This window comes from Erythrolamprus reginae, chromosome 6 (genome assembly GCF_031021105.1).
Source record: "Erythrolamprus reginae isolate rEryReg1 chromosome 6, rEryReg1.hap1, whole genome shotgun sequence".
NCBI lineage: Eukaryota > Metazoa > Chordata > Lepidosauria > Squamata > Dipsadidae > Erythrolamprus > Erythrolamprus reginae.
The window spans coordinates 69,180,525-69,202,438 of NC_091955.1; the positions used below are offsets into that span (position 1 = coordinate 69,180,525).

General features: G+C 39.9%; 2 protein-coding genes across 3 annotated transcripts in view; one reads left to right on the forward strand and one right to left on the reverse strand.

The window, feature by feature from the left end:
* Positions 1 to 1,558: 1,558 nt before the first annotated feature.
* CIMIP4 (ciliary microtubule inner protein 4) lies at positions 1,559 to 18,983 on the forward strand. Its single transcript, XM_070756191.1, has 6 exons — positions 1,559 to 1,592; positions 6,386 to 6,458; positions 10,904 to 11,550; positions 16,177 to 16,327; positions 17,916 to 18,026; positions 18,533 to 18,983. Exons 1-6 carry the CDS (start codon positions 1,581 to 1,583, stop codon positions 18,622 to 18,624), a joined length of 1,086 nt encoding a protein of 361 aa, XP_070612292.1. The 5' UTR covers positions 1,559 to 1,580; the 3' UTR covers positions 18,625 to 18,983.
* The window catches only part of CSF2RB (colony stimulating factor 2 receptor subunit beta), a 52,217-nt gene continuing 45,439 nt past the window's right edge, over positions 15,137 to 21,914 (reverse strand). For both annotated transcript variants that reach the window (XM_070756189.1, XM_070756190.1), the window contains exon 14: positions 15,137 to 20,590. In XM_070756189.1, the coding sequence (XP_070612290.1) occupies positions 19,558 to 20,590 (1,033 nt within the window). In that variant the 3' untranslated portion in view covers positions 15,137 to 19,557. The remainder of the gene's footprint in view (positions 20,591 to 21,914) is intronic.

Genomic DNA, 21,914 nt, shown 5'->3' on the forward strand with positions numbered 1-21,914 from the left:
TACAGTAAAGTCTGATTTAGAAGAGGATCAGGAGCTGTCACATATCTTGGAAGTGAGATTAAGAGATATATTTATTTCTCCACCATATGTCCAATTTTCACTTCCCTGTAACAAATAGCTGTTCACTTTCCCCCCCCTATTCCACCACATCTCAGTGACCTAGTGAAGAGAAAAACTGGAGTTATGTCCCCTGCCTTGCGTAAAGTCGTATCGCATGTACCTATTTTGCTCACTGTCACTTTGTTATTGTTTTATTTATTAACATGCCTTCCATTCTTATACTTGTAATAGAATGTTAAAACAGCGAATAATTACAAATAAGATTATAAAAAAGAACAAATTGTATAACTGAGGTCAATCATTCATGATCCCAAATCATTGCAAGAGAGGCTTTTCTAATATCCAGGTCCAATGAAAGAACTAAGTTTCAAGGTCTTTGGAATACCAACAAAACTGGGATTATCTGAATCTTGGGGGTATGCTGTTCCTAATATCATAATAGAGTAAGCTTGCCCCTTGTCCCACCAACTGGTAGTTTCATGGAAGGGATCTAAAACATGCCTACCCTGTTGTATCTCATGTAATCAGAAAAGAAAAATCAGGAATAGATTGTTTTGCAAAGACTCCAGCCCTGTGCCATGAAGAGATGCCAGTCAGTGCCACGAATAAAATTGGGGGAGGGGTCTTTATGAAAAATCCTTTCAAATATTTGAAAATTGTTGCCAATCCCAGTCTTTTTAGGACAGTAAGCTATACCAGGAGATAAAAAGAAACATGGTAGAAAAAAAGCAGAAAGCCACGTTTAGATTGCTGTCAATAATTATGTCCATGTAGTCACTGAGTTGAGTTCTCCTCAGAAATTTTATTTTTATTTTTTATTTTGACTTATATGCCGCCCGTCTCTGAAGATTTGGGGCGGCTTACAACATATAAAAGAACAACAAAAATCATCCTAAATCCAAAATTAAAATTAATCTAACTAATCTAAAACCCCAATCCTTAAAAACCATTCACTCTCATCCAGACAGTCAGAAAAATATTCATTGGCCCGGGGCTAATGTCTACTGGCCCGTATTCTGGAAGGCGGCAAGGGTGGGGGCAGTACAAATCTCTGGGGGGGAAGCTGGTTCTAGAGGGCCAAGGGCCCCCCAGAGAAGGCTTTTCCCCTAGGCCCTGACAGGTGACATTGTCTAGCTGATGGGGCCTGAAGGCGGCCTACTCCGTGAGACCTGACTAATCGCTGGGACCCATGCGGAAATGTTCCCCGCCTCAGAAATATTTTTGTATGAAATTTGATATTCCAAACACTATTTTTAAAATAAACCATTCTTATACGATGGCAGTAAATGGAAAAACCAAGGCTCCGACACTTTTGCTAGGCAAACTTCACTACTGACACATCTCTCTCAGAAGGGTACTCTGTTTACTTGCGTCTCCATGGCAACTCCAGCTCACAGATGGGAATGTGTATCTTAGCAACCATCCTTGGTAATTGCACATAGTTCCACTTCTTTGTCTCCCTGGACTTGGCAAGGACCTGCCTGATTCATGAGAACTCCACTGGCACCTCAGTTGAGACCATGGCAGCAGAGGTGAGACATGTGTTTGTGAGGAGGGCTTGACTTTGTGCATCTTAGAGGGGAAAAAGTAATCCCTCCAAGCCTCCCAGTTACATAGCGCTGATGCCCTATGACCCAGACAAAACCTCTTGGTTTTTAGGCCCAGGTCACAACAGTAAGCCTTGCTGTGCTCTTACTGCCAGTCCAGGCCACATGTGGCAGGCATGTGGGGTTCTCCTTGGCCACCTCTGGCAACTGATTTGGAGCCACATCTGGTTGGCAACTCTGGGACATGCCTGGCATGTATATAGCTCGTTTATAGTCATAATTGTGCTTTTCCCAGCCAGAGGTTTTGTAAACCTGGCCAGGCATCTGTATGAGCCTAAAAAGACCAGTGGCGTCTTTCAGGGTCAGGAGGGGCTTGAGGAAATTAGTCCCTTGCTTGAGTACCAGCAGACACCAAGGATGGGTAGCCCCTTCCTCCATTATGGACATGACCCTGAGGAGATTAGCCCTGTGCTTCGATACCTACAACACCCTGAAGAATTTACTGACATGTGCCAACAACCACCAAAGTCTGAGACAGAGATTTATACTGCAATCCAGCAGTCAGAGGAAATCAGTCCTGTGCTTCAGTATCTGCAGCAGCTGGAGGAAATTGGCAGCAATCTGCTTCAACGGGACAGCTGCCACTTATCTTCCTGCCCAAGAATTGTCAGCAAAGTGGAGACTGTGACTCAGGTGAAATACATGGGGACTGGCCAAGTCTATCTTTGCAACTTTTTCAGGGTCTTCAGGGGGAAGCAAAGAAAATATTTGTACCTATAGTGCCGATTTGGAGACAAGGAAATAGGGGAAGGTAATAAAGATCTATATTTAGCAAAGATCCATGAGTTAAATGTTAAAAAGCCTTAGTTTTATCTCGCCAATATATCTGAGCAAATGCAATTGAAATTAATCAATTTCAGCACTTGGCATAATACAGGATTTATTTATTTTTTTGTCCCGAAAATCCTTCTCAACATTGTGTATGATGCAGTACTTAGGGATGTGGAGATGCAAAGTTAATTTGCTAATCTTACTGACATAATTATGAAGGTAATAACTAGGCCTGGAATTGTGGTAAATCATTTCCTATGTAGCCAACTAAAGTGTCCTTTTTAAATTTTTGAATTTATATGCCATTTCAATCATCAATATAATTATAGAAATCATACATATTAGAATTGGAATTGTTGTTATCATTTGATCTTATGAAATCTTGGCTGCCTGGTCTTCTTAACGCTATAATTTCTCGCTCATATTCCTCTGTAAATAGAACCCTAAATATTTGACAGATCTAACTTTGGTAAGGTTAGATCTGTGGTTAAGGTTTTTTTTTAAAATCTTTTCTTTTTTCCTACCAATCTACTTCTGTTTCTATTCTTGAATTAAAATTCTTCCTTTCAGAATAGATTTTTATCAAGCAATTATCCCACTTTATTCTTAGATGCTCCAGATGAAAATATCTATTTTTTCATATTTTGTTTTAAAGCTAAATTCTATTATCTAAACACAATTTTATGTAATAATACAACTCTATCCTTTTTGGGACCGACAAATTGTTTTGGGTGGGTTGGGTATAAGTTTGTAGAAATAAAAAGTTAATCCTTACCCACATTTTCAAAAATCTTATATGCAAGCTCAATTTCTATATACTATATACTATTCCATATCATTTTGAAAAAGAGGTTCATGGAAAAGCTTTTTAGTCAATAGCCAAATAATTTCATATTTCTATCATGCATATTATATTATATGCTGGCAGATACTTTGTAAGACGTTTACATCTTCCTCACTCTGACTTTCTAACAATACTCCTAGTCTTTTTTCAGGACATTTGGCTTATTTCTACTTCCAAATCAGAGGTGGGTTCCTGCAGGTTTGGACCGATTCTATAGAACCGGTAGCAGGAATTTTCCCCCCTGCTCGCCAAACTGGCAGTGATGGCCAGTTGGTCACGCCCCCAAACTGGCTCTCTCCAAGGCACCATAGGCAGCGCCATCTTGTTTTCACTTCTGCACACATGCAGAAGCTGTTTTTAGAACTGCGCATGCGAACGCACATGAAGCATGTGTTCGCCCACACAGCATGGAAGGAAGCAAACTGTCCACGAGGTAAGTTAGAACCACCCCTGTTCCAAATCCCAACCAACAGGACTAGATAGTATGTTTCACAATCTTATTTGAATCTTCTTGAATGCATGAAGAAATGCTGGCCATCACTAGTCCCTAATAATAACTTGCAGCTCTTATAGGACATTCCTGTAATTATTTGATCCCATCAATATCTCATACTCACTGTCATCTCCTTCCAGTTCCATCTAATTTGTTAAACTTCATTGGGTTTTTTTCTAGTCTATTATCTGCTTATAGGATGATTTCTTCTTACTGATTATGACATCAGAGAGAACAATGTTTATTTGGTCCAGGATTGATTAGTTTTCTGTTATTGCCTGTCTACAAATCCATAATTGAAAGACATCTATTTTCTTTAATTACTGGAGAAGGAACAAATAAATACTGTAGGCTTGATGTATATGAGAAAGACTGGTTAGGCTGAAGAATATGGGTGGCTACTTTTGAAACCATAATCAATGGTTATAGGAGAGAAAAGGTCAACCATTACCTGTGAAATGTGCAAGATTTGGTCCTCTTTCCTCCAATTTCTTTTCCACATTTACAGTTCAAGATGTGTTAGCATCAATATACCAATTATACCCTGTTATACATCATCATTCTTAGAAGCTGTGGTGATGAAGTTCTATTCTAGTGCGTAGTGGAGAAGAAATAGACTGAAGCTGAACAACCCAAGCAAGATGAAATTACAGTTGGCCCTAAGTGCAGTGGTCCTTTTGCCAATTGGTGTTAAATGCCACAAATGTGTTTCAGTTTCAGCTCTGGCTCCAGTATACTTCCGGCTACAGTTTGTGTACTCTGTTTTTAATGCACTCTGCATGGGGTTACATTTATTTATTTATCTATCTATCTATCTATCTATCTATCTATCTATCTATCTATCTATCTATCTATCTATCTATTCCAAAACACAATGAGGGTTTTAGTGGGTATATATCTATATACACATAGTAAAATACATGATGAAGGTTATAGAGGAGATACTCATAGTAAAATATATCTAAGAAATAATAGAAAAGAAGATAAAGTAATAGAACATATCAATGAAAGAATAGAAGAAGAGATATAGGAATAGAAGAAAGGTATAGGAGATATAGGAGAGCAATAAGAAAGGGGATGTAAGGCACTCTAGTGCACTTGTACTCACCCCTTACTGACCTCTTAGGAATCTGGATAGGTCAACCGTAGATAATCTAAGGGTAAAGTGTTGGGGGTTTGGGGATGACACTATGGAGTCCGGTAATGAGTTCCACGCTTCGACAACTTGGTTACTGAAGTCATATTTTTTACAGTCAAGTTTGGAGTGGTTAATATTAAGTTTAAATCTGTTGTGTGCTCTTGTGTTGTTGTGGTTGAAGCTGAAGTAGTCGCCGACAGGCAGGACGTTGCAGCATATGATCTTGTGGGCAGTACTTAGATCTTGTTTAAGGCGTCTTAGTTCTAAACTTTCTATGCCCAGGATTGAAAGTCTAGTCTCATAGGGTATTCTATTTCGAGTGGAGGAGTGAAGGGCTCTTCTGGTGAAGTATCTTTGGACATTTTCAACCTCTAATAGAGGTTGCAAATATGTTTCTGAGTCAAATTCTAAAACCTGATGTTAATGTTGGTCTTAGATGGTCCAGTTCACATTTATGTTTTCTTAGTAGACTTTGCTGAAGCCAAATAATCATCTAGAGGTCAGAGATATGCTTCAGGTCTCCACTTCATGAGAGATCAAGAGGATAAGAGCTCAGAGGGCCTCCTCCATGATGCTTCCCAATATTATTTACTTTCAGGTTGCTTTTGGCCTCTTGCCTGCTCCCTTTTAGTCATATAATGGTCCTGTCTTGTGGGTTCAGATAGCAATGGTGGTAAAGGGCTTCATTTTTGTCATGGTTGGATTTTTACAAAATTTTATAGATTTTACTTGGGGAATTCTAATGGGTTTTTTTTTTTTTTTTGCCTTTTGTGTTACTAGTTATTACTGTGCTATCGTAGAATTTTTATGAATGGGAGATAGATATTTATTATACCTTTTTTAACATTTGTCCCTTCTTACCCTCCCCTAAAAAATAATAAATTGAAAATATTGGCAATGGTCATGCAGAAATATAATTGGAGAAGTTTCCTCCTTTGTCCCCAGACTCTTGACATAATGGTTTGGAAAAAAGAGTCAACTTCAGAAAGCTTGTCAGACTTACTTTATGACAATGTTTTCTTTCAGTTCAGCATCAGTAAGCATAAAGGTTATGGGATATATTTTCAAGACCTGCCCTTCTGTTCTCTGTTTACTTGGGACATTAAAGGAGATTCAATGCTAAAATGTTTTTCCCCTTTTATTTAGTGCAAAATACAATGCATTTGGTGTATTTAGTACATAATACTGCTTTTACAAGTATAATAAAATACTGCAAAATTTAATGCAATGCATACAATTATAAAGCATAATAATTGCATCCAATAAAAGCTGATGTGCAAACGTCTATAGAAAAATCAGGTACTATATTCAGAGTGAATTGTAGATTAAAATTATTCTAAATATTAAATGATGATTTTACTATTCGGACTTAAATAAGGCATACAAAATCTTAGATCCTTATTTGTGCTGGAACTAACAAGTATTTCACATATAAATAAACTTTCATTTCTTTTTTTGGGGGGGTATAACAGGTGCCTATGGACACAGCCTTTACAATGCCTGCCACCACATATCATGTAAACAAAGTGACCTATCGTCCAGCAGGTAGGAAATATATAATTGATGGGAAGTTTCTATTTTCTTTGCTGTTTAGTGAAGGCTGATATAGATTCCTAGATTTTAGGAGCTATGTGTTCATGTCTGGTCAATCTTTTCTGAAAATATAAGGAAAAGCAAAATAGTGACCATTATCCAGCCCATCCACCCACCCCCGACATGCTGGATTGTAATTTTCAGAATTTCTTGCCTAGCCAGGCAGCAATTCTGAAAGTTATGTTCCCATAAATCTGGAGGATGGCTGAATTCAAATTGTTACTTCAAACTTGGCAATCCATACGTTCACCAAGACTAGATGATGTGTGTAGAGAGACTCAAGACTTGAGTCTAATTTAGACTGTGACATTTTTATAAGCTTTGGGCTTGATCTTGCACCTTATAACTTAATATTGCAGTAAAAGTGTGTGTTTTCTATGCACTGCTATCTACTGATAATGCCATCCATGTGAAGACACCAATCACCATGTTGCAGGCTTGGAGATTTCTTCTTTCATATATGGACCTCCATAAATGTTTGAGCAGTAGAATCTGAAATGCACCTTGAATGCCTGATAAATCTTCCTTTTCATTAAGGAACAAGGAAAATGGTTATGGGAGCTGGTGGTCTGGTCAACTTCACTGCCAAATAGATCCATAGGATACAGAAGAAACAGTCCCATAAGAAACTAGGACTAACAATTGAAATCTTAATGTTCATCAATGTGGAACATTTCATTTTAGATGAACTCAAGTGCTCATAAGAAAAGGGGAAGAAACTCTACTGACTTTTCCAAAATCATGTATGATGTTACTATTCTTCCATCATTTCTTGCCTTATCCATATTTTTTTCAAGCTAAGAAGTCTAACTGCTTTACTTCACATAATCATTTCACACCATCATTTCAGTCAATTGTTCAGTTTTGTTTTAAGTTTTTGTGTGTATGTATACCTTTCATAGTTCTATAATATATTTAACAATAAATGTTAATATTATTCAAGTCTGATTTTACCATAAATTTATACCGGTATAACATTATGCTGTATTGGTGGTTTTACTATCAGTTGTTATCCAAGCAATTCCAGTAAAGGGATCCCATGATCCCCTTTTTTGCATTGTTCTGTAAAACCTTTTGCATAATTCATAAAAAGTGGGCTATGCAATTCCCCAAAATACATCTCTGGAAGGTCCTTGGTGGCTGAACATCATACACAAAGATGGGATTATTTAAATGATTTCCTCTATATGCATTTTTGGGAGAAAAAGAGGGGAATAAAGTTTCTCCAGCCTGGTAACTGTGTATAGATTGCAATTTTAATGCTCTTCAGTTACTATAACAATAAACGTAATCACTAAAGCACATGACGAACAATTACAAGAACGGGGTAGGGTGAACTCCCCCCTCTCTTCTGACTATAAAACTTGAGAATGGTATGACTGTGACATACTGATTGTTTTTAATATTAAGGGGTTTTAATTTTACTTCTATTAATCGGATCTGTATCATTGTTTATTGTATTTATTATTGTTGTGAGCCACCCCGAGTCTTCGGAGAGGGGTGGCATACAAATCTAATAAATTGAATTGAATTGAACAAAAGGATTAAGGGGTGATATGATTGCATGGAAAAGCCAACATTCTCTCAAGCACCTGAGAGCAGGAAAAGAAGTAACAGATAGAAATTCATCAAAGCAAGATCCAACCCAGGCCTTAAGGATAAATTTCCTGACAGAACAATTAATCAGTGGAATGGCTTGGCTCTATCACAAGAGGTTTTTAAGATGAAATCAGCCACTTGTTTGGAATGGTATAGGCTCTCATGTTTGAGCAGGGGGTTGAAGTAGAAGACCTCCAAGGTCCCTTCCAATTCTATTATTTTGTATTCTGTAAACCTAACCCTCTCAGCAAGTTTTTCATATCTAGTAGCGTCCTACAGCAGTAATGTATCCTTGATATTCATATGCAACTGACCTCACACACATATAATTGTTCTCTTCTATGACAATCATTAAGTATTGCTCCTCATGATTCTTGACAAATGTATCTTTCCTTGATGTATACTGAGGGCATATGTACCAATGACAAATTCCTTGGGTGTCCAATCACACTTGGCCAATAAAGAATTTTGTTCTGTTCTGTTCTGTTCTGTTCTGTTCTATGTTAAACTGCATGGCTTGTGTTAAATCAGGAGACTGGAGACCTAAGGCTAATAATCAGCTCTTTTATTAGCAGTGAAAGTAGAAGTGTTCAGCTCAACTCTCAGTCTCCAACAGTAGCGTCCTCGTCTACGAGGTATTTCTTCTGCAAAGTTAGGTTGCTCATACCAAAGATGAGTCGATCGGCGAGGCAGTCGTCTGGGTCTTTAAATTTGCATTTTGACAGGAGGGCACGGAGTCGGGTTGTGAAGTCATTGATGGATTCACCGTCAGCCTGCCGCATCTGTGTGAATTGGTTTTGGCTGACATGGGCTGGAGTGGTGGGCTGGGAATGGGTAGTCAGCTTCTCCTGAAGTGCCATCCAGGCAACAGTCTCCTTACAGTGTTGGGCTTGACCAGCATGGTGGAGAGGATGTAGATTGCGGGGCCACAATAGTTCAAGAAGATAGCACACTTTCTGTCATCGGAAGCATCTTAGAGGTTGCTTGCTTGAAGAAATATTCTGAATTTGGACATATAGGTCATCCAAGTGTCTTGATCGGTGTTGAAGAAGGTGGGCGCTTGTGCCATGGAAGAGGCCATCGGGGATGCGTAGGTCGGGCACCCTCGTCGCCACTGTTAAATCAGGAGACTGGAGACCACGGGCTAATAATCAGCTCTTTTATTAGCAGTGAAAGTAGAAGTGTTCAGCTCAACTCTCAGTCTCCAACAGAGACAATGGCTCAAGACCGTGGCTATTTATACTCTTTGGGAAAGCGAGAAACAGTTTGACAGTTCGTTGAATTTGGCGGCAAGTCTATTTGACTTGCCGCGTCTTAGCCAATCAGCGTTTAGTTTAGAAACGGCTTACAGAGACATAACAGCTTGTTTAGAATTCACACAAAGCCAGGTAAATCTAAGACTTACTATTTTGAATAAAAAGTGGCTACAACAGCAGTTTCAAGCTAAGCAGATTTAGGCATGCTTTCTGCCTATTTTCTAGGTTGATTTATCCTTCTTACCCAGATCCCCTGATCCATCATTTTACTTTTTTTATCGGTGAATCAGTAGTAGGTCCTAATGCTTTTGCTACCATTCGCACATGCTCACACATGCACAGAGGCATCCTGGGCAGTGGGTGGAACCTCCCACCACCACCCCTACCAGTTTGGAGAACCAGGCTGAAATGGGAACAATCCACCACTGAAGTGAATGTTGGGGAGGAACACAATATTAAGGGATGTAAAACATGCCATTTGATCCCTCCAATTCCTAAACATTTCTTAGTAATCCAAATAACCAACAATAAATAAACTTTAATTAAACTCTAAACTAATAGATTATCTTTTTTTGGATTTATGGGCTGCTGGTTCTCCTTCTCAGCTATTTGCTGCTGCATGTTGTCTACAATACTAGAGGTTTTGCAGAAGCCGGCAGTCAAAAGGTACAGAAGTCAGAAAACGAGATGGTGCCACATTAGCTATGCTACTATATTGTCTTTTTATTGACAAGTAGCTAACTGTGTTGATCTTTAGGGAAGTGATCTTAAAAGATTCAATCTATGCCCAAATATTACAATGTCTAAAACATAGGGAGACTGTTTGTGAAATTATAAGCCATTATATAACAGACTGGCCAATATTAAGTGTAGCAATGGTGCAAAGACCCAGCCTATTTCATGGTACAGTTGAATAAGTGACTCTCTTCTCATCTACGCACAAACTCCCATAGTGCAGTTTTAAGAGACTCCATGTCGAAGGTGGGGTTTGTTTTATTTGTTTGTTTGTTTGTTTGTTTGTTTGTTGATTGATTGATTGATTGATTGATTGATTGGGATTGGGATTGGGATTGGGATTGGGATTTGGATGCCCCTCTCCGGAGACTCGGGGTGGCTAACAGCAATAATGGCGGCTAACAGCAATAATTACCGGTTCTAACTGTTTTTTCACAATCATTAGTAACTCAGTGATGATGTAATGGATCCGGTTCTGTAGGTGCTAGTCTGTGGATGCCACCATCTTGGATTTTGCTTCTGTGCATGCGCAGAAGCTATTTTTTAATTGTTGCAGGGGTGGTCATGCGCGCACGTGCCCAGCGCAACCCTGAGCAAACTGGCAGCAAAACAATCTAGAACCCACCCCTGGTTAGAAAGGATTGGGGAAGGTTAGAATATAAAGTGATACTTGAGAAAGAATATTGATTGGAGGAATAGAAGTAAATACTGGAGAAGAGGTCATGACTAGAAGGCTAGTAGTATCACCTGGAGTTGAAGGACTTGTTATATATAAATATCTCCAATAATTTATTCTCTGTCTTTCAGAAAAATCTGGCTATAAAAACAAGGAGCAGGTCACATATAACAAGGCTGGGGTGCCATCCAGCAAAGCACTTTCCTCAAGGACCTCCAGTGCAAGTTCTTGGGACAGCTCCAAGAATCTGGAAGGGCATAAAACAAGAGACGAATTCCTCTGTCCAACACCTCCTTCCACACAGCACTTTACATCAAAAAGCCACAATAAACAGAACCACAATTCCAGAACATCTGCTGCCCAATATATTCACCACGATTCACCTAAATTATGTGTTGGAAGAAAGGATAGCTTCGACAGCAAAATTTCTCTTGGAAATCACCCAAAGGGAAGGGCTACAAGTTCCCAAGAACATGCCAGGTCTGTCCAAGAAAAAGCAGAACCCATCAGTTTCAGTTCAGAGGAATCAACAGGCAAGTTCCATCATTTGGTGCAAGGTGAGTTGCTCAGCTCCCCCAGAAAAAATATAAAGAGCAGCTATGAAGACTCTGAAGACGCCAAGACTGTTTTGAATGCCAGAGACTCCTTGGCTTCAAGTATACAAAGTGTTAAATCAGAAGGGAAGTGCCTTCAAGAAAAGAAAAGCCATCTGGTGCCTGCCAATATCAAAGCCAGATATGGCACCACAGAAGTGGAGAAGCTGATATCAGAGGAACAGGTAAACAAAACAATTTCAATTGAGGGCATGATCAATAATAGCTTTCTCAGTTGGGGCCCTTATATCAGGGGTGTGAAACTCAATTTCATTGAGGGCTGCATTAGGATTCTATTTGACCTTGGGGGGCAATGGCCAGGGGGGCATGGCCAGCTCAATGTCACTTGTGTTAGGGCCACCTGTGGTGGAGCAAGCACTCGGCCAGCGAAAATGGGCTCCCAAGTTCCATTTTTGGTTGAGACAGCCTCCTACAACACACTGCCAGTGAAAATGGTACTCAAGAGGACTGCCTGCAGCCCTCTTTTGCTCCGTTTTTAGCAGTGATGGCTTCTTGCAACCCTCTGCCAGTGAAAAAGAACTCGGTGTGTGTGTGTGTGTGTTACAGTTTCCAGGGCAGCCCGGAGGGCCAGATCCGGCCCACAGGCCTTGAGTGTAACGCTCCTGCCTTAGATGCTTTGAACTTTTAACTCGGATAAACTTCAGGTGGAGAAAGTCTCAAAGAGACCTAATCTATTATCATACATAAAGTGACCAGATTTTAGCATTGGTAAAGAGGGACACCACTGAGCAGTGTGTGTGTGTGTGGCTTAGAAAGAAAATTTTCTCTTTCTTTTTTTCTCTCTTCCTCCTTCCCTTTGTCTCTCTTTCTCTCTCTTTCTCTCTCCCTCCCTCCTTCTCTCTTTCTTCATTCACCTTTCTCTCTCTCTCTTTCTCTCTTCCTCCCTCTATCTTTCACTCCCTCTCCCTCCTTCCTCCCCCCCTCTCTTTCTCTCTTCCTCCCTCCCTCCCTTTCTATTTATCTTTGTCTCTCTCTCTCCCTCTTTCTTTCTTTCTCTTCCTTCCTTCCTCTTTTCTCTCTTTCTTCTCCTCCTTTTCTATTTCTCTCCCCCCTCTTTTTCTTTCTTTCTTTTTCCCTCTCTTTTTTCTCTTTCCCCCTCCCTATTTCTCTTTCTTTCTCTCTCCCTCCTTCCCTCCCTCTCGCTCTTTCTTCCTCACTCTTCCTTCCTCCCCTCCCTCATGTTTCTCCATAAGGGCTTCCCCCCCCCATGAACCCAGCCCCCTCCAGCTCCTGGAAGAGAGATGCAAAGGCAGCCTCCCCCCCACTTCCCCCCCCTTCGGGCCAGGCCCTTCAGCAGGAGGCTCCTTCCTCCCAGGCGCTTCCAGCTCCCCCACACACCTGCTCCTTTGGCAAAACGGGCTCCGAGGGCGGGGGGCAAACAGAGGGACGAGAGGAGGATCCCACCTCAGGATGCCCCCAAGCGCACTCAGGCAGGCTCATCAGTTCCAACGCTGTGCTTCCCCCTTGGCAGATCCTGAGGTGCCCGGACAGACTGCGTCCTTGGGCTGGCTGCTGCCTCCAGAAGCGCTGAGGCAACAGAAGCTTTGCCAACACCACCATCTCCCCTCTGCAAGTGCGCACCTCACCCGCCCCCACCGCAGCGCCCCTTTACCTTGATGGGCCCTCTCTCTCTTTCTTCCTCCCCGCAGAGACCTCCAGCCAAATTGGGTTAGGGGCGGGGAGGGCAAGGCTACAGCGGAGAGGCTGGAATCCCCCCCTCCAGCCTCTTCCCAAGGGGGCTGGTTGGGAGGAAAAAAAGCGGGACATTTTTCAAATGGAGCGGGACACGGAACAAATTATCATGAAGTGTGACTGTCCCGCTGAAAGCGGGACATCTGGTCACTTTAATTAAACAGGTTTTAGTGGGCCATGGCTGCCATCAGATGCATAGAATACGGATAATCCTTGACTTCCAACCACAGCCGAGCCCAGAATTTATGTTGCTCAAAGAGAAATTTGTTTCCTGAGCTTTGCCTCATTTTACAACATTTCTTGCTACTGTTGTTAAGTTAGTAATAAGGTTGTTAAGTGAATCTAGCTTCCCCGTTGACTTTGCTTGTCAGCAGGACACAAAATATGATCAAAGGGTCCCAGGACACTGCAACTGTCATAAGCATGAACCAGTTGTCAAGAATCTGAATGTAAATAATGTGATCACAGAGATGGGACAATGGTTATAACCAGTGAAGGGCTACCAAAATTTTTACTACCATACTGTGGCTTATTCAGGATGCCCTGCATTTTCTTTCAATATGTGGAGTGGCTGTGGGTCCTGCCTCCCAAGGACAATTCCATCTGTCCGTCCATCACCCTGGGGGGGGGGAACTATTGACCCCCTCGGAGAGGGTCTGCAACTTGGGCGTCCTCCTCGATCCACAGCTCACATTAGAAAACCACCTTTCAGCTGTGGCGAGGGGGGCGTTTGCCCAGGTTCGCCTGGTGCACCAGTTGCGGCCCTATCTGGACCGGGACTCATTGCTCACAGTCACTCATGCCCTCATCACCTCGAGGTTCGACTACTGTAATGCTCTCTACATGGGGCTACCTTTGAAAAGTGTTCGGAAACTTCAGATCGTGCAGAATGCAGCTGCAAGAGCAGTCATGGGCTTACCTAGGTATGCCCATGTTTCACCATCACTCCGCAGTCTGCATTGGTTGCCGATCAATTTCCGGTCACAATTCAAAGTGTTGGTTATGACCTTTAAAGCCCTTCATGGCATTGGACCAGAATACCTCCGAGACTGCCTCCTGCCGCACGAATCCCAGCGACCGATTAGGTCCCACAGAGTGGGCCTTCTCCGGGTCCCGTCAACTAAACAATGTCGGTTGGCGGGCCCCAGGGGAAGAGCCTTCTCTGTGGCGGCCCCGACTCTCTGGAACCAACTCCCCCCGGAGATTAGAACTGCTCCTACCCTCCTTGCCTTTCGTAAAGTTCTTAAAACTCACCTTTGCCGTCAGGCATGGGGGAACTGAAACATCTCCCCCGGGCATGTACAATTTATGTTTGGTATGTTTGTGTGTGTGCTTGTTAGTATATTGGGGTTCTTTTTTAAAAAAACTTTTTTAAATATTTAAATTTATTTGAATCTATTTGGATTTGTACGATTTGTTTATGCTTTGTTGTGAGCCGCCCCGAGTTCACGGAGAGGGGCGGCATACAAATCTAAATAATAAATAAATAAATATCTTTCAGTGCAAATTGGGTACTCTTTTTAGAAACACATTCTCCAGTTAGGGCAGCCTTCCAAATACGTTACGCATACTGTCCATCAACTCCAATCAACACAGATAATGGAATCAAGCTGAGAAAAATGGCGCTTGGCCTTTTTATTTTCACCTGAAAAATTATGATTACTTCCATGATGTTTATCTGAAGAACACCTCTTGAATTTATAGCTCTGTTTTTTTTGTGGAGACAGATATTATATTGTAAGGAATTTGTATAACTATAGTATAATGCTAAATATTAGCTGAATAATTAACCAGCAAGTTGGAAAGCAGGAACTCATTTATATTAAGAGCAATATAGTTTTTAAAATGTACATTTGTATAAGAAATGCTTTAAAAATTTTCAGTTATATAACTGAAATGACACAAAGCCAATGTTATAAATATTGACAGCATTGATTTAAATTTATTAAAACTATATCACCAAATTTTTACAATTCAAAGTCCTTTGCAACAATAAAAGCGCAAAAATATATAAAATAGAATAAAATAGAAAGAATAAATAAATACAACAATCAACTAATCAAAATGATTTAATAAAAACATATATATATTTCAGATCACAGCAGTCATATTACCCCATGCATATAAAGTGGTGTTTGCTCTCAAAAGCTTTCAGAGTAGTCCAAATTGTTCAAACTGAGCTGAGCTTGGTTTTAATGGTTTCATGAAACAATACCTAATTTTGCAAGTCTAGTTTCCATGGAATGGAAATAGACTGTTGCAGTTTTCATAGCCCTTTCTATAGGGAGAGGGCCATGACAGAGTAGTACCAGCCATTAGGCATCCAGTAACCTAAATTTTCACACCGAAGATAAGAATCCCAGCTGGCTCTGGGGAGGATAGTCCTATTAGAGCCAAGTCATGCAGTGCATTAAAATAAAAACAACACTGTACCTTGTACTCTAAAATTCAGTAATAGTTGTTAAAATGTGATTGTAATATAGTGTAAAAGGACTGAAACATTTCTCAGCTATCAACATGCAAGCATTTTGCACTAATGATCAGTCTTCCAAGTATTTCATTTATATCAAGTAAAGTGACAAATGTACAGCTCTGATTTATCATTAAAGAAAAGTTGTATTTTATAAATCTTGGTTTTTAAAGGAAAAAAATCCATCAAAATTGACTGTGGTCCAGTTAGGATTTTGGAGTTTCTTTTTCTTTTCTTTTCTTTTCTTTTCTTTTCTTTTCTTTCTTTCTTTCTTTCTTTCTTTCCTTCTTCTTCTTCTTCTTCTTCTTCTTCTTCTTCTTCTTCTTCTTCTTCTTCTTCTTCTTCTTCTTCTTTGTTTTGGTCTTCTTCTTCTTGACATAAATCCAAAATAAGAAAAACCTAATTTGGGCCAAATTTGATGAGCTTAACTATCTGGGGTGTGGAAATTGCCACTAGTCCTATAGGTATGCTGAAACATATTTGACAATGGCAAGCAATTTGGGATGCTGTCCAGAGTCCTTTGAGAGTTGGGTGGCATATAAATTTGAATAAATAAATAAATAAATGCAAAGTGGAGATTAAATTCTATCATATCACACACACATACACACAAACATATATTTTTCAGGCACGGCGTGCTCTTTGTGAAGCTGGACTGATCCAAGGACAGAAAAGACTCAGTGACTGGCCATTCAAAACTATTGAGAATCCTATGACAGCTTCACCTTATGCTGATTATTATGAACTGGGTTATAATCTGAGATCCAACATTTTCCAAGGTGAGCTAGACATATCTCCATGCTTCTTGTTTTGGTTTTACAGCTAGTCCTCAAATTATGACCAGAAATTCCATTGTAAATCATTTTGGTCATAAATTGGCTCAGAACTGATTTTAGGACAATTTTTATGGTAGTTGTAAAGAAAATCACGTGGTTTTTAAGCAAATCCAACTTTCACAATGTTCTGTTGGGCTCTCTGGTAGAATCCTCCCAAAAATTCACAGGTACAAATTTCAGACACACGCACTTTTGAAAATTCAAAGCAATGTTCTTCATAATGAAAATTCACTTAAACTAAGCCCTCTTTTGGTATAACAAAGAGCATTAGTCTCCAAACAAACTGGTAATTTATACAAGTCCCTTATCAGTCCTGTGATACTTAGCTTGCAGCTGTGAGGCAATTCACAGTCCTTCTTTCACAAAGTGAAACACACTTTGCTCTGGTTTAGTTTCAAAGCAGGGAAAAATCAGCACACAAAAAGGCAAAGTCAGTTATGCAGTCATGAAACACAAGGATCAGATAATCCTCCACAATGGCCAAACCCACAGGCTGCTATTTATAGCAGCCTCACTAAGTACCACAGCCCCACCCAACCACAGGTGGCCTCATTTTCTTTGATAATAATCTCTCAGTTGTTGTTGCCTATGCATCGCTCTCCGCATGCGTGGCTGTATCATTAACTCTTGTTCTGAATCCAAGGAGGAGCTAGAGAATTGATCTCCTTCTGAGCTGTCTGCCACACTCTCCTCCTCCCTGTCACTCATGTCTTCTTGGTCAGAGGAGCCTTCATCATCAGATTCCACCGGGGGCGAAACAGACCTGCAGCATATGAATGTCTCCCCCACATCCACAGTCCTTGGGGCAGGAGCTGGGACAGAGCTAACCACAACACACAATGTTTGTTTTTTTGCTGGAAATTGGCAAAAAGGTTACAGTTCGTAATTATGTGATTGCAAGACACATTGCAACCTATTGTAAATGCAAGTTGGTTGACCAGCACCCAAATTGCAATCACTTGACTGCGGGGGTGATACAACAGTCCTAAGTGTTAGTACAGTTCATAAGTCACTTTTCTGAGGCTGCTGTAGCTTTGAACAGTCATTAAATTGAGGTTGAGGGCAACCTGTAATAATAGCATGATTTGGTGCTGGTAATTTAAGAGACCCCTTCTTCCTTCAGAGGAATCGTTTTCACAAATAAAGAGTTGCTTTGCTTTTAATTTTTCTGCTTGTAAGCTCAAACTGTAATCTTCAATTTGGTCCCGGAGTTAGAATCATGGTAGCTTGCAGACTTGCTGGTGCCAGTCACTACTTCAGTGGCAAGGGACATTGAGCATTGTTATTCAAAACACGAAAGTTGCCTTTGTTTTGGTTAATATGCAAAAATTATTTCATATCAAAAGTTATTTCAAAAACAAAAGATTTGAACCCAACCCCAAATTATAGTCAGTATCAGATATAAAAACCTGTCGCTATTTAACATTTGATACAGTAACACTAACTTGTCCTCGATCTCAGTTGATTCCAGTGATTCAGGACAAAAATTATTATAGCGGAAGTGAACAGTGTCCAAATATTCTTTCTTTAGGGGGACCATTAGAATCTAAAAGCTTAATGAAGGATTCTTACACTCCTGATGTAGTAAAGAGGGCAGTACGGGATCCCAAACGTTGGCATGGAAGGAAGACTGATGATCTAGGTAAGGAAATGAAGGAACTACAGGGGATAACTAGAAGGGGACTTGCTTAGCGTCTCTTCCTGTCAATGTTATGAGTAGATTATGTATATATCTTCGGTATTACTATGATCTAAATATTTAGATTTCATCCATTTCCTAGTTTCCAAACCTCACACTGTTTTCTCGGGAAGAGATTTAAAATAGTTTATATGCATTCGGTACAGTACGTCCTTTCAGTGATCCTTGCATAATTTCACTACAATGTTTACAAAAGCAGTTTTGCTGTTGCTTTTTCATTGGTGGCTCTTTTCCAGCTTCTCCAAAAAATTAAAGATGTAGAGCTCAATAATAATAATGGGGGTGGGGGGGGGTCCAATCCAGCAATGATTCTGAATTAGAGTAGGGATTTGTTTTAGCATTAAAAAAAAATTGAATAGAAAATTCTTGAATTTGTAGCCTGTCAAATAACATTTGATGATGATGGCGATGATGATGATGATTGCTGATGTTGTTTTGTGTCCCATCAGGGAGATGGTTCCAGAAAAATGCCCTAAATCTTAACCTGCAAAAAGCTTTGGAGCAAAAATATGGGGAAAAGAACAAAGGCAGCAAATCCTAAAAAGGCATAAAAGAGGCATATGAGCCCTTGGTGAAAGTTATCTGCCTCTCCCTCGCAGTGAAATAAATCTCATTGCAGTCTCTGTCCTTCAGTGTACTTATCTATATTGATAACACTACAAGTAAATTCAATTCAGATGAATAGGGAAAGCCAGTTTGTCTTACTACTGACACTTTATAGACACTTGATCACACAAATCATATAAAGTTTTCAAAGTACAGAATTGCAACACCTATTTCCTAATTCCAAGAGGCAACCAAATATACTGTCAATGGATCCTGTTTAAAAGTTGGTGACTTCATCATGTAACATGAAAGCTTTGCAAAAATGTTAAATAAAAGGTATAGACTTCTTTTTAATTGCACATGAAAAAAATCATAAAAAGGATTGGATAATTCTGGGGTGATTGATATCCTAACGAATCAGTCCAACTGCAGGCTGATAACTGCATAAGGAAGTCCAACCTTTATTGATAGAAGTGGAACAATGCAATAGTGCCCAAAATATTGCCTCTGTAATGAGGACGTTTTCCTTGTTTTTGCAGAGTAAAGTTTTTTTTAACAAAATTCCTTGCACAAGACAATAATTATTGATTTCTTCCCAGCAGGCATTTCCCTTCTAATAAGAGTTTGTGTTGCTGAGAGTAATATAAAAGAAATCCAGCGACTTATATAGCAAAAGCATATTTGTATCCGTGTTAAAAATTCATATTTGCAGTTCTTTCTCCTGTATCTTCTGTGCAGTAGATTGGATGGCCTTCCCTTTGGGGCAGGAGGCTTAATTTCCTTCTCTCTCCGACTTTGGCAGTGTATATATTTGACATCAGTTTCTTCTGTTTATGTAAAAAACAATCCTTCTATAGCACAAATAAAGAGAGAAAAGAATGAGATTATGTGTTTAAGGGCTAGGGAGTTTTTAATTGAGGCACATGTTTCAAATGTCTTGGCAGATCTGGGGGATGACCTGAAGCTTACTGTCAGCAAATTTTGTCTCCAAAGGAGATTTGGTGACTTTTTGAAAGTTTTCTGGAGGCTGGTGGCCCGCAGGTGCTTCTTGACCCTTAGAGTATCCCTTGGTCTTAGAGCCAGGAAAGAAACAGTATTCACCTTCTTGATATAAGAAAACAGGGCTTCTGCCTCCAGCATTAAATACAAGAATGTCCTGCTTAGATTCCTCCATGGCAAAAACTAATTCATCCTTTGGCACAGAACCTGTGGTGGCAGAAAAGCTCATAAGATAGTCACTAGATTCTTCCTGGGATTTTGCTGAGGGATCACCATTACCTTGATCCATAACTGGGAGGATTGGTTTTGATGTATTGTGACATAATTCTGAATTTGAGAGATTTTCATTTGTTTTGGGCATGTGTGCAGAATCCGTTGCTGTCTTAGCACAAGGAAGCAGCCCTTCCTCTGAGGCCGACTCAGATAACGGCAAAAAACATCCCTTTTCTTTGCTTATTGACAGATCTTCTGTAGTAATATAATCTAGTGGCAAATTTTGACAGTGGCTACTTGAGCTGGGAAGACAGCCTGTAGTTTTCTCATTCTTCAACTGTCCACTTGTCTCCTGCATTTGAGTTAGTTCTGGTCCTGTAGGAAATGACAGCTTCTCTCCCACCTGCTGTTGTACATTAGACAATGAAGTATTTTCCTTTCCTCCTTGTGGCTTTTGCTGAAGAGACAAAGAAGCCTGACATCCCACAGACTGCAGAGATATTGGAGTTTCCTTCAGTTCTGAAGGAGTATCTTTCAAATCCTCCTGAACAGTTTGTGCAACCGACACCGCAGAGGAATATATGTAGGGGCCATTAAAATCAAATATTTGTGTATTGGGATTAGGACAAATCTGGACAGCATTGGCTTGGTTGAGAAGCTCTGTCTGTTTCGTATTCTGAGAACAAAGCAACTGCAGTGTTTTCTTTAACCCATCTTCAATAGCTGCTGGGCCGCCAATCAGTAACTCCCTGTAACAGGGAAGAAAGTAACCAAAGGATAATTATCATTTATAAAGAGAGCCTCAAATAGAACACATCAAGGGTGAAATGAGAGAGAAATGGCAGGTGGGACAATAGAAAATGTCTTTAAGAGAGAGAACGAAATGATACTTTGTACAGGTAGTCCTCAACTTACAACAGTTTAGTGACAGCACTGAAAAAAGTAACATGACTATTTTTCACACTTATGACCATTGCGTTATCCCCGTGGTCACGCAATCAAAATTCAGGTGCTTGGCAACAGAATCATATTTATGAGGGTTGCAGTGTGATCATCTTTTGCAATCTTCTGATTAACAACCGCAGTGATTTCCTTAACAACTGTGGCAAGAAAGGTCGTAAAATGAGGCAAAACCCACTGAACAAACCTCTCACTTAGCAACAGAAAATTTGGACTCAATTGTCATAAGTCAAGGAGTACCTGTATTTAAAACTACAGCAAAGACTTTCCTGGAATTTTTTTTTTCTTTCCAAAATGGGATTTTTTTGTAATTTATTGCAAGTTAAGTTGTAAATTAACTTACAACCACAATTGAGCCCAACCCTTCTGTTGAGACATTTGTTAAGTGAATTTTGCCCCATTTGATAGGTTTCCTTAACATAGTTGTTAAGTGAATCACTGCAGTTGGTATTTTAGTAACATGATGGTTAAGTGAATCTGACTTACCCGTTGACTTTGGTTGTCAGAAGGTTACAAAAGGGATCACATGAACTTGGGACACATCAACAGTCATAAAAATGAACCAATTGCCAAGTATCTGGATTTTGATCACATGATCATGGAGTTGCTGCAGAGGTGGTAACTTTGAAAAACAGTCATAAATCACACTTTTCAGTGCTGTTGAACAGTCACTAAATGAACTGTTGTAAGTTGAGGACAACCTCTATAAGACTATCCAGCTATACTATAGTAACAATGGATTTTTACTTTTCCCAGATGGACTAGAACTTTCTCCCAAAACTTCCTAAATTTGTGATGATGCTCAGCCTTTCCAAAATTTCAAACTGATACAACATTATCACGAATCTTTCTTTGGGACCTGTTCATACAGAAATACAAGGTTTCTGTGCTGGATGGAATCACTGTATTCATTATATAGCATTTCTTCAGAAATCAATTTCATTAATTTATGGTCAAATTACTTTTTTACAACTTCATAATCTTTCTCGTTGACTGAATTTAAGATCCAATCTACAGTATTTTTGCTCGGTTTAAGCTCATCATTGTAATATCTGGCTCCTCCATAAGCAAACAGCCTAATTCATTCTCCTGGTTATATTTTTCTTTTAATGT

Coding starts and splice junctions, on each gene's coding strand:
- CIMIP4 (XM_070756191.1), top strand. Junction 11,551..16,176: donor AGCTGATATCAGAGGAACAG/GTAAACAAAACA, acceptor TATATTTTTCAG/GCACGGCGTGCTCTTTGTGA. Junction 18,027..18,532: donor AAGGAAGACTGATGATCTAG/GTAAGGAAATGA, acceptor GTGTCCCATCAG/GGAGATGGTTCCAGAAAAAT.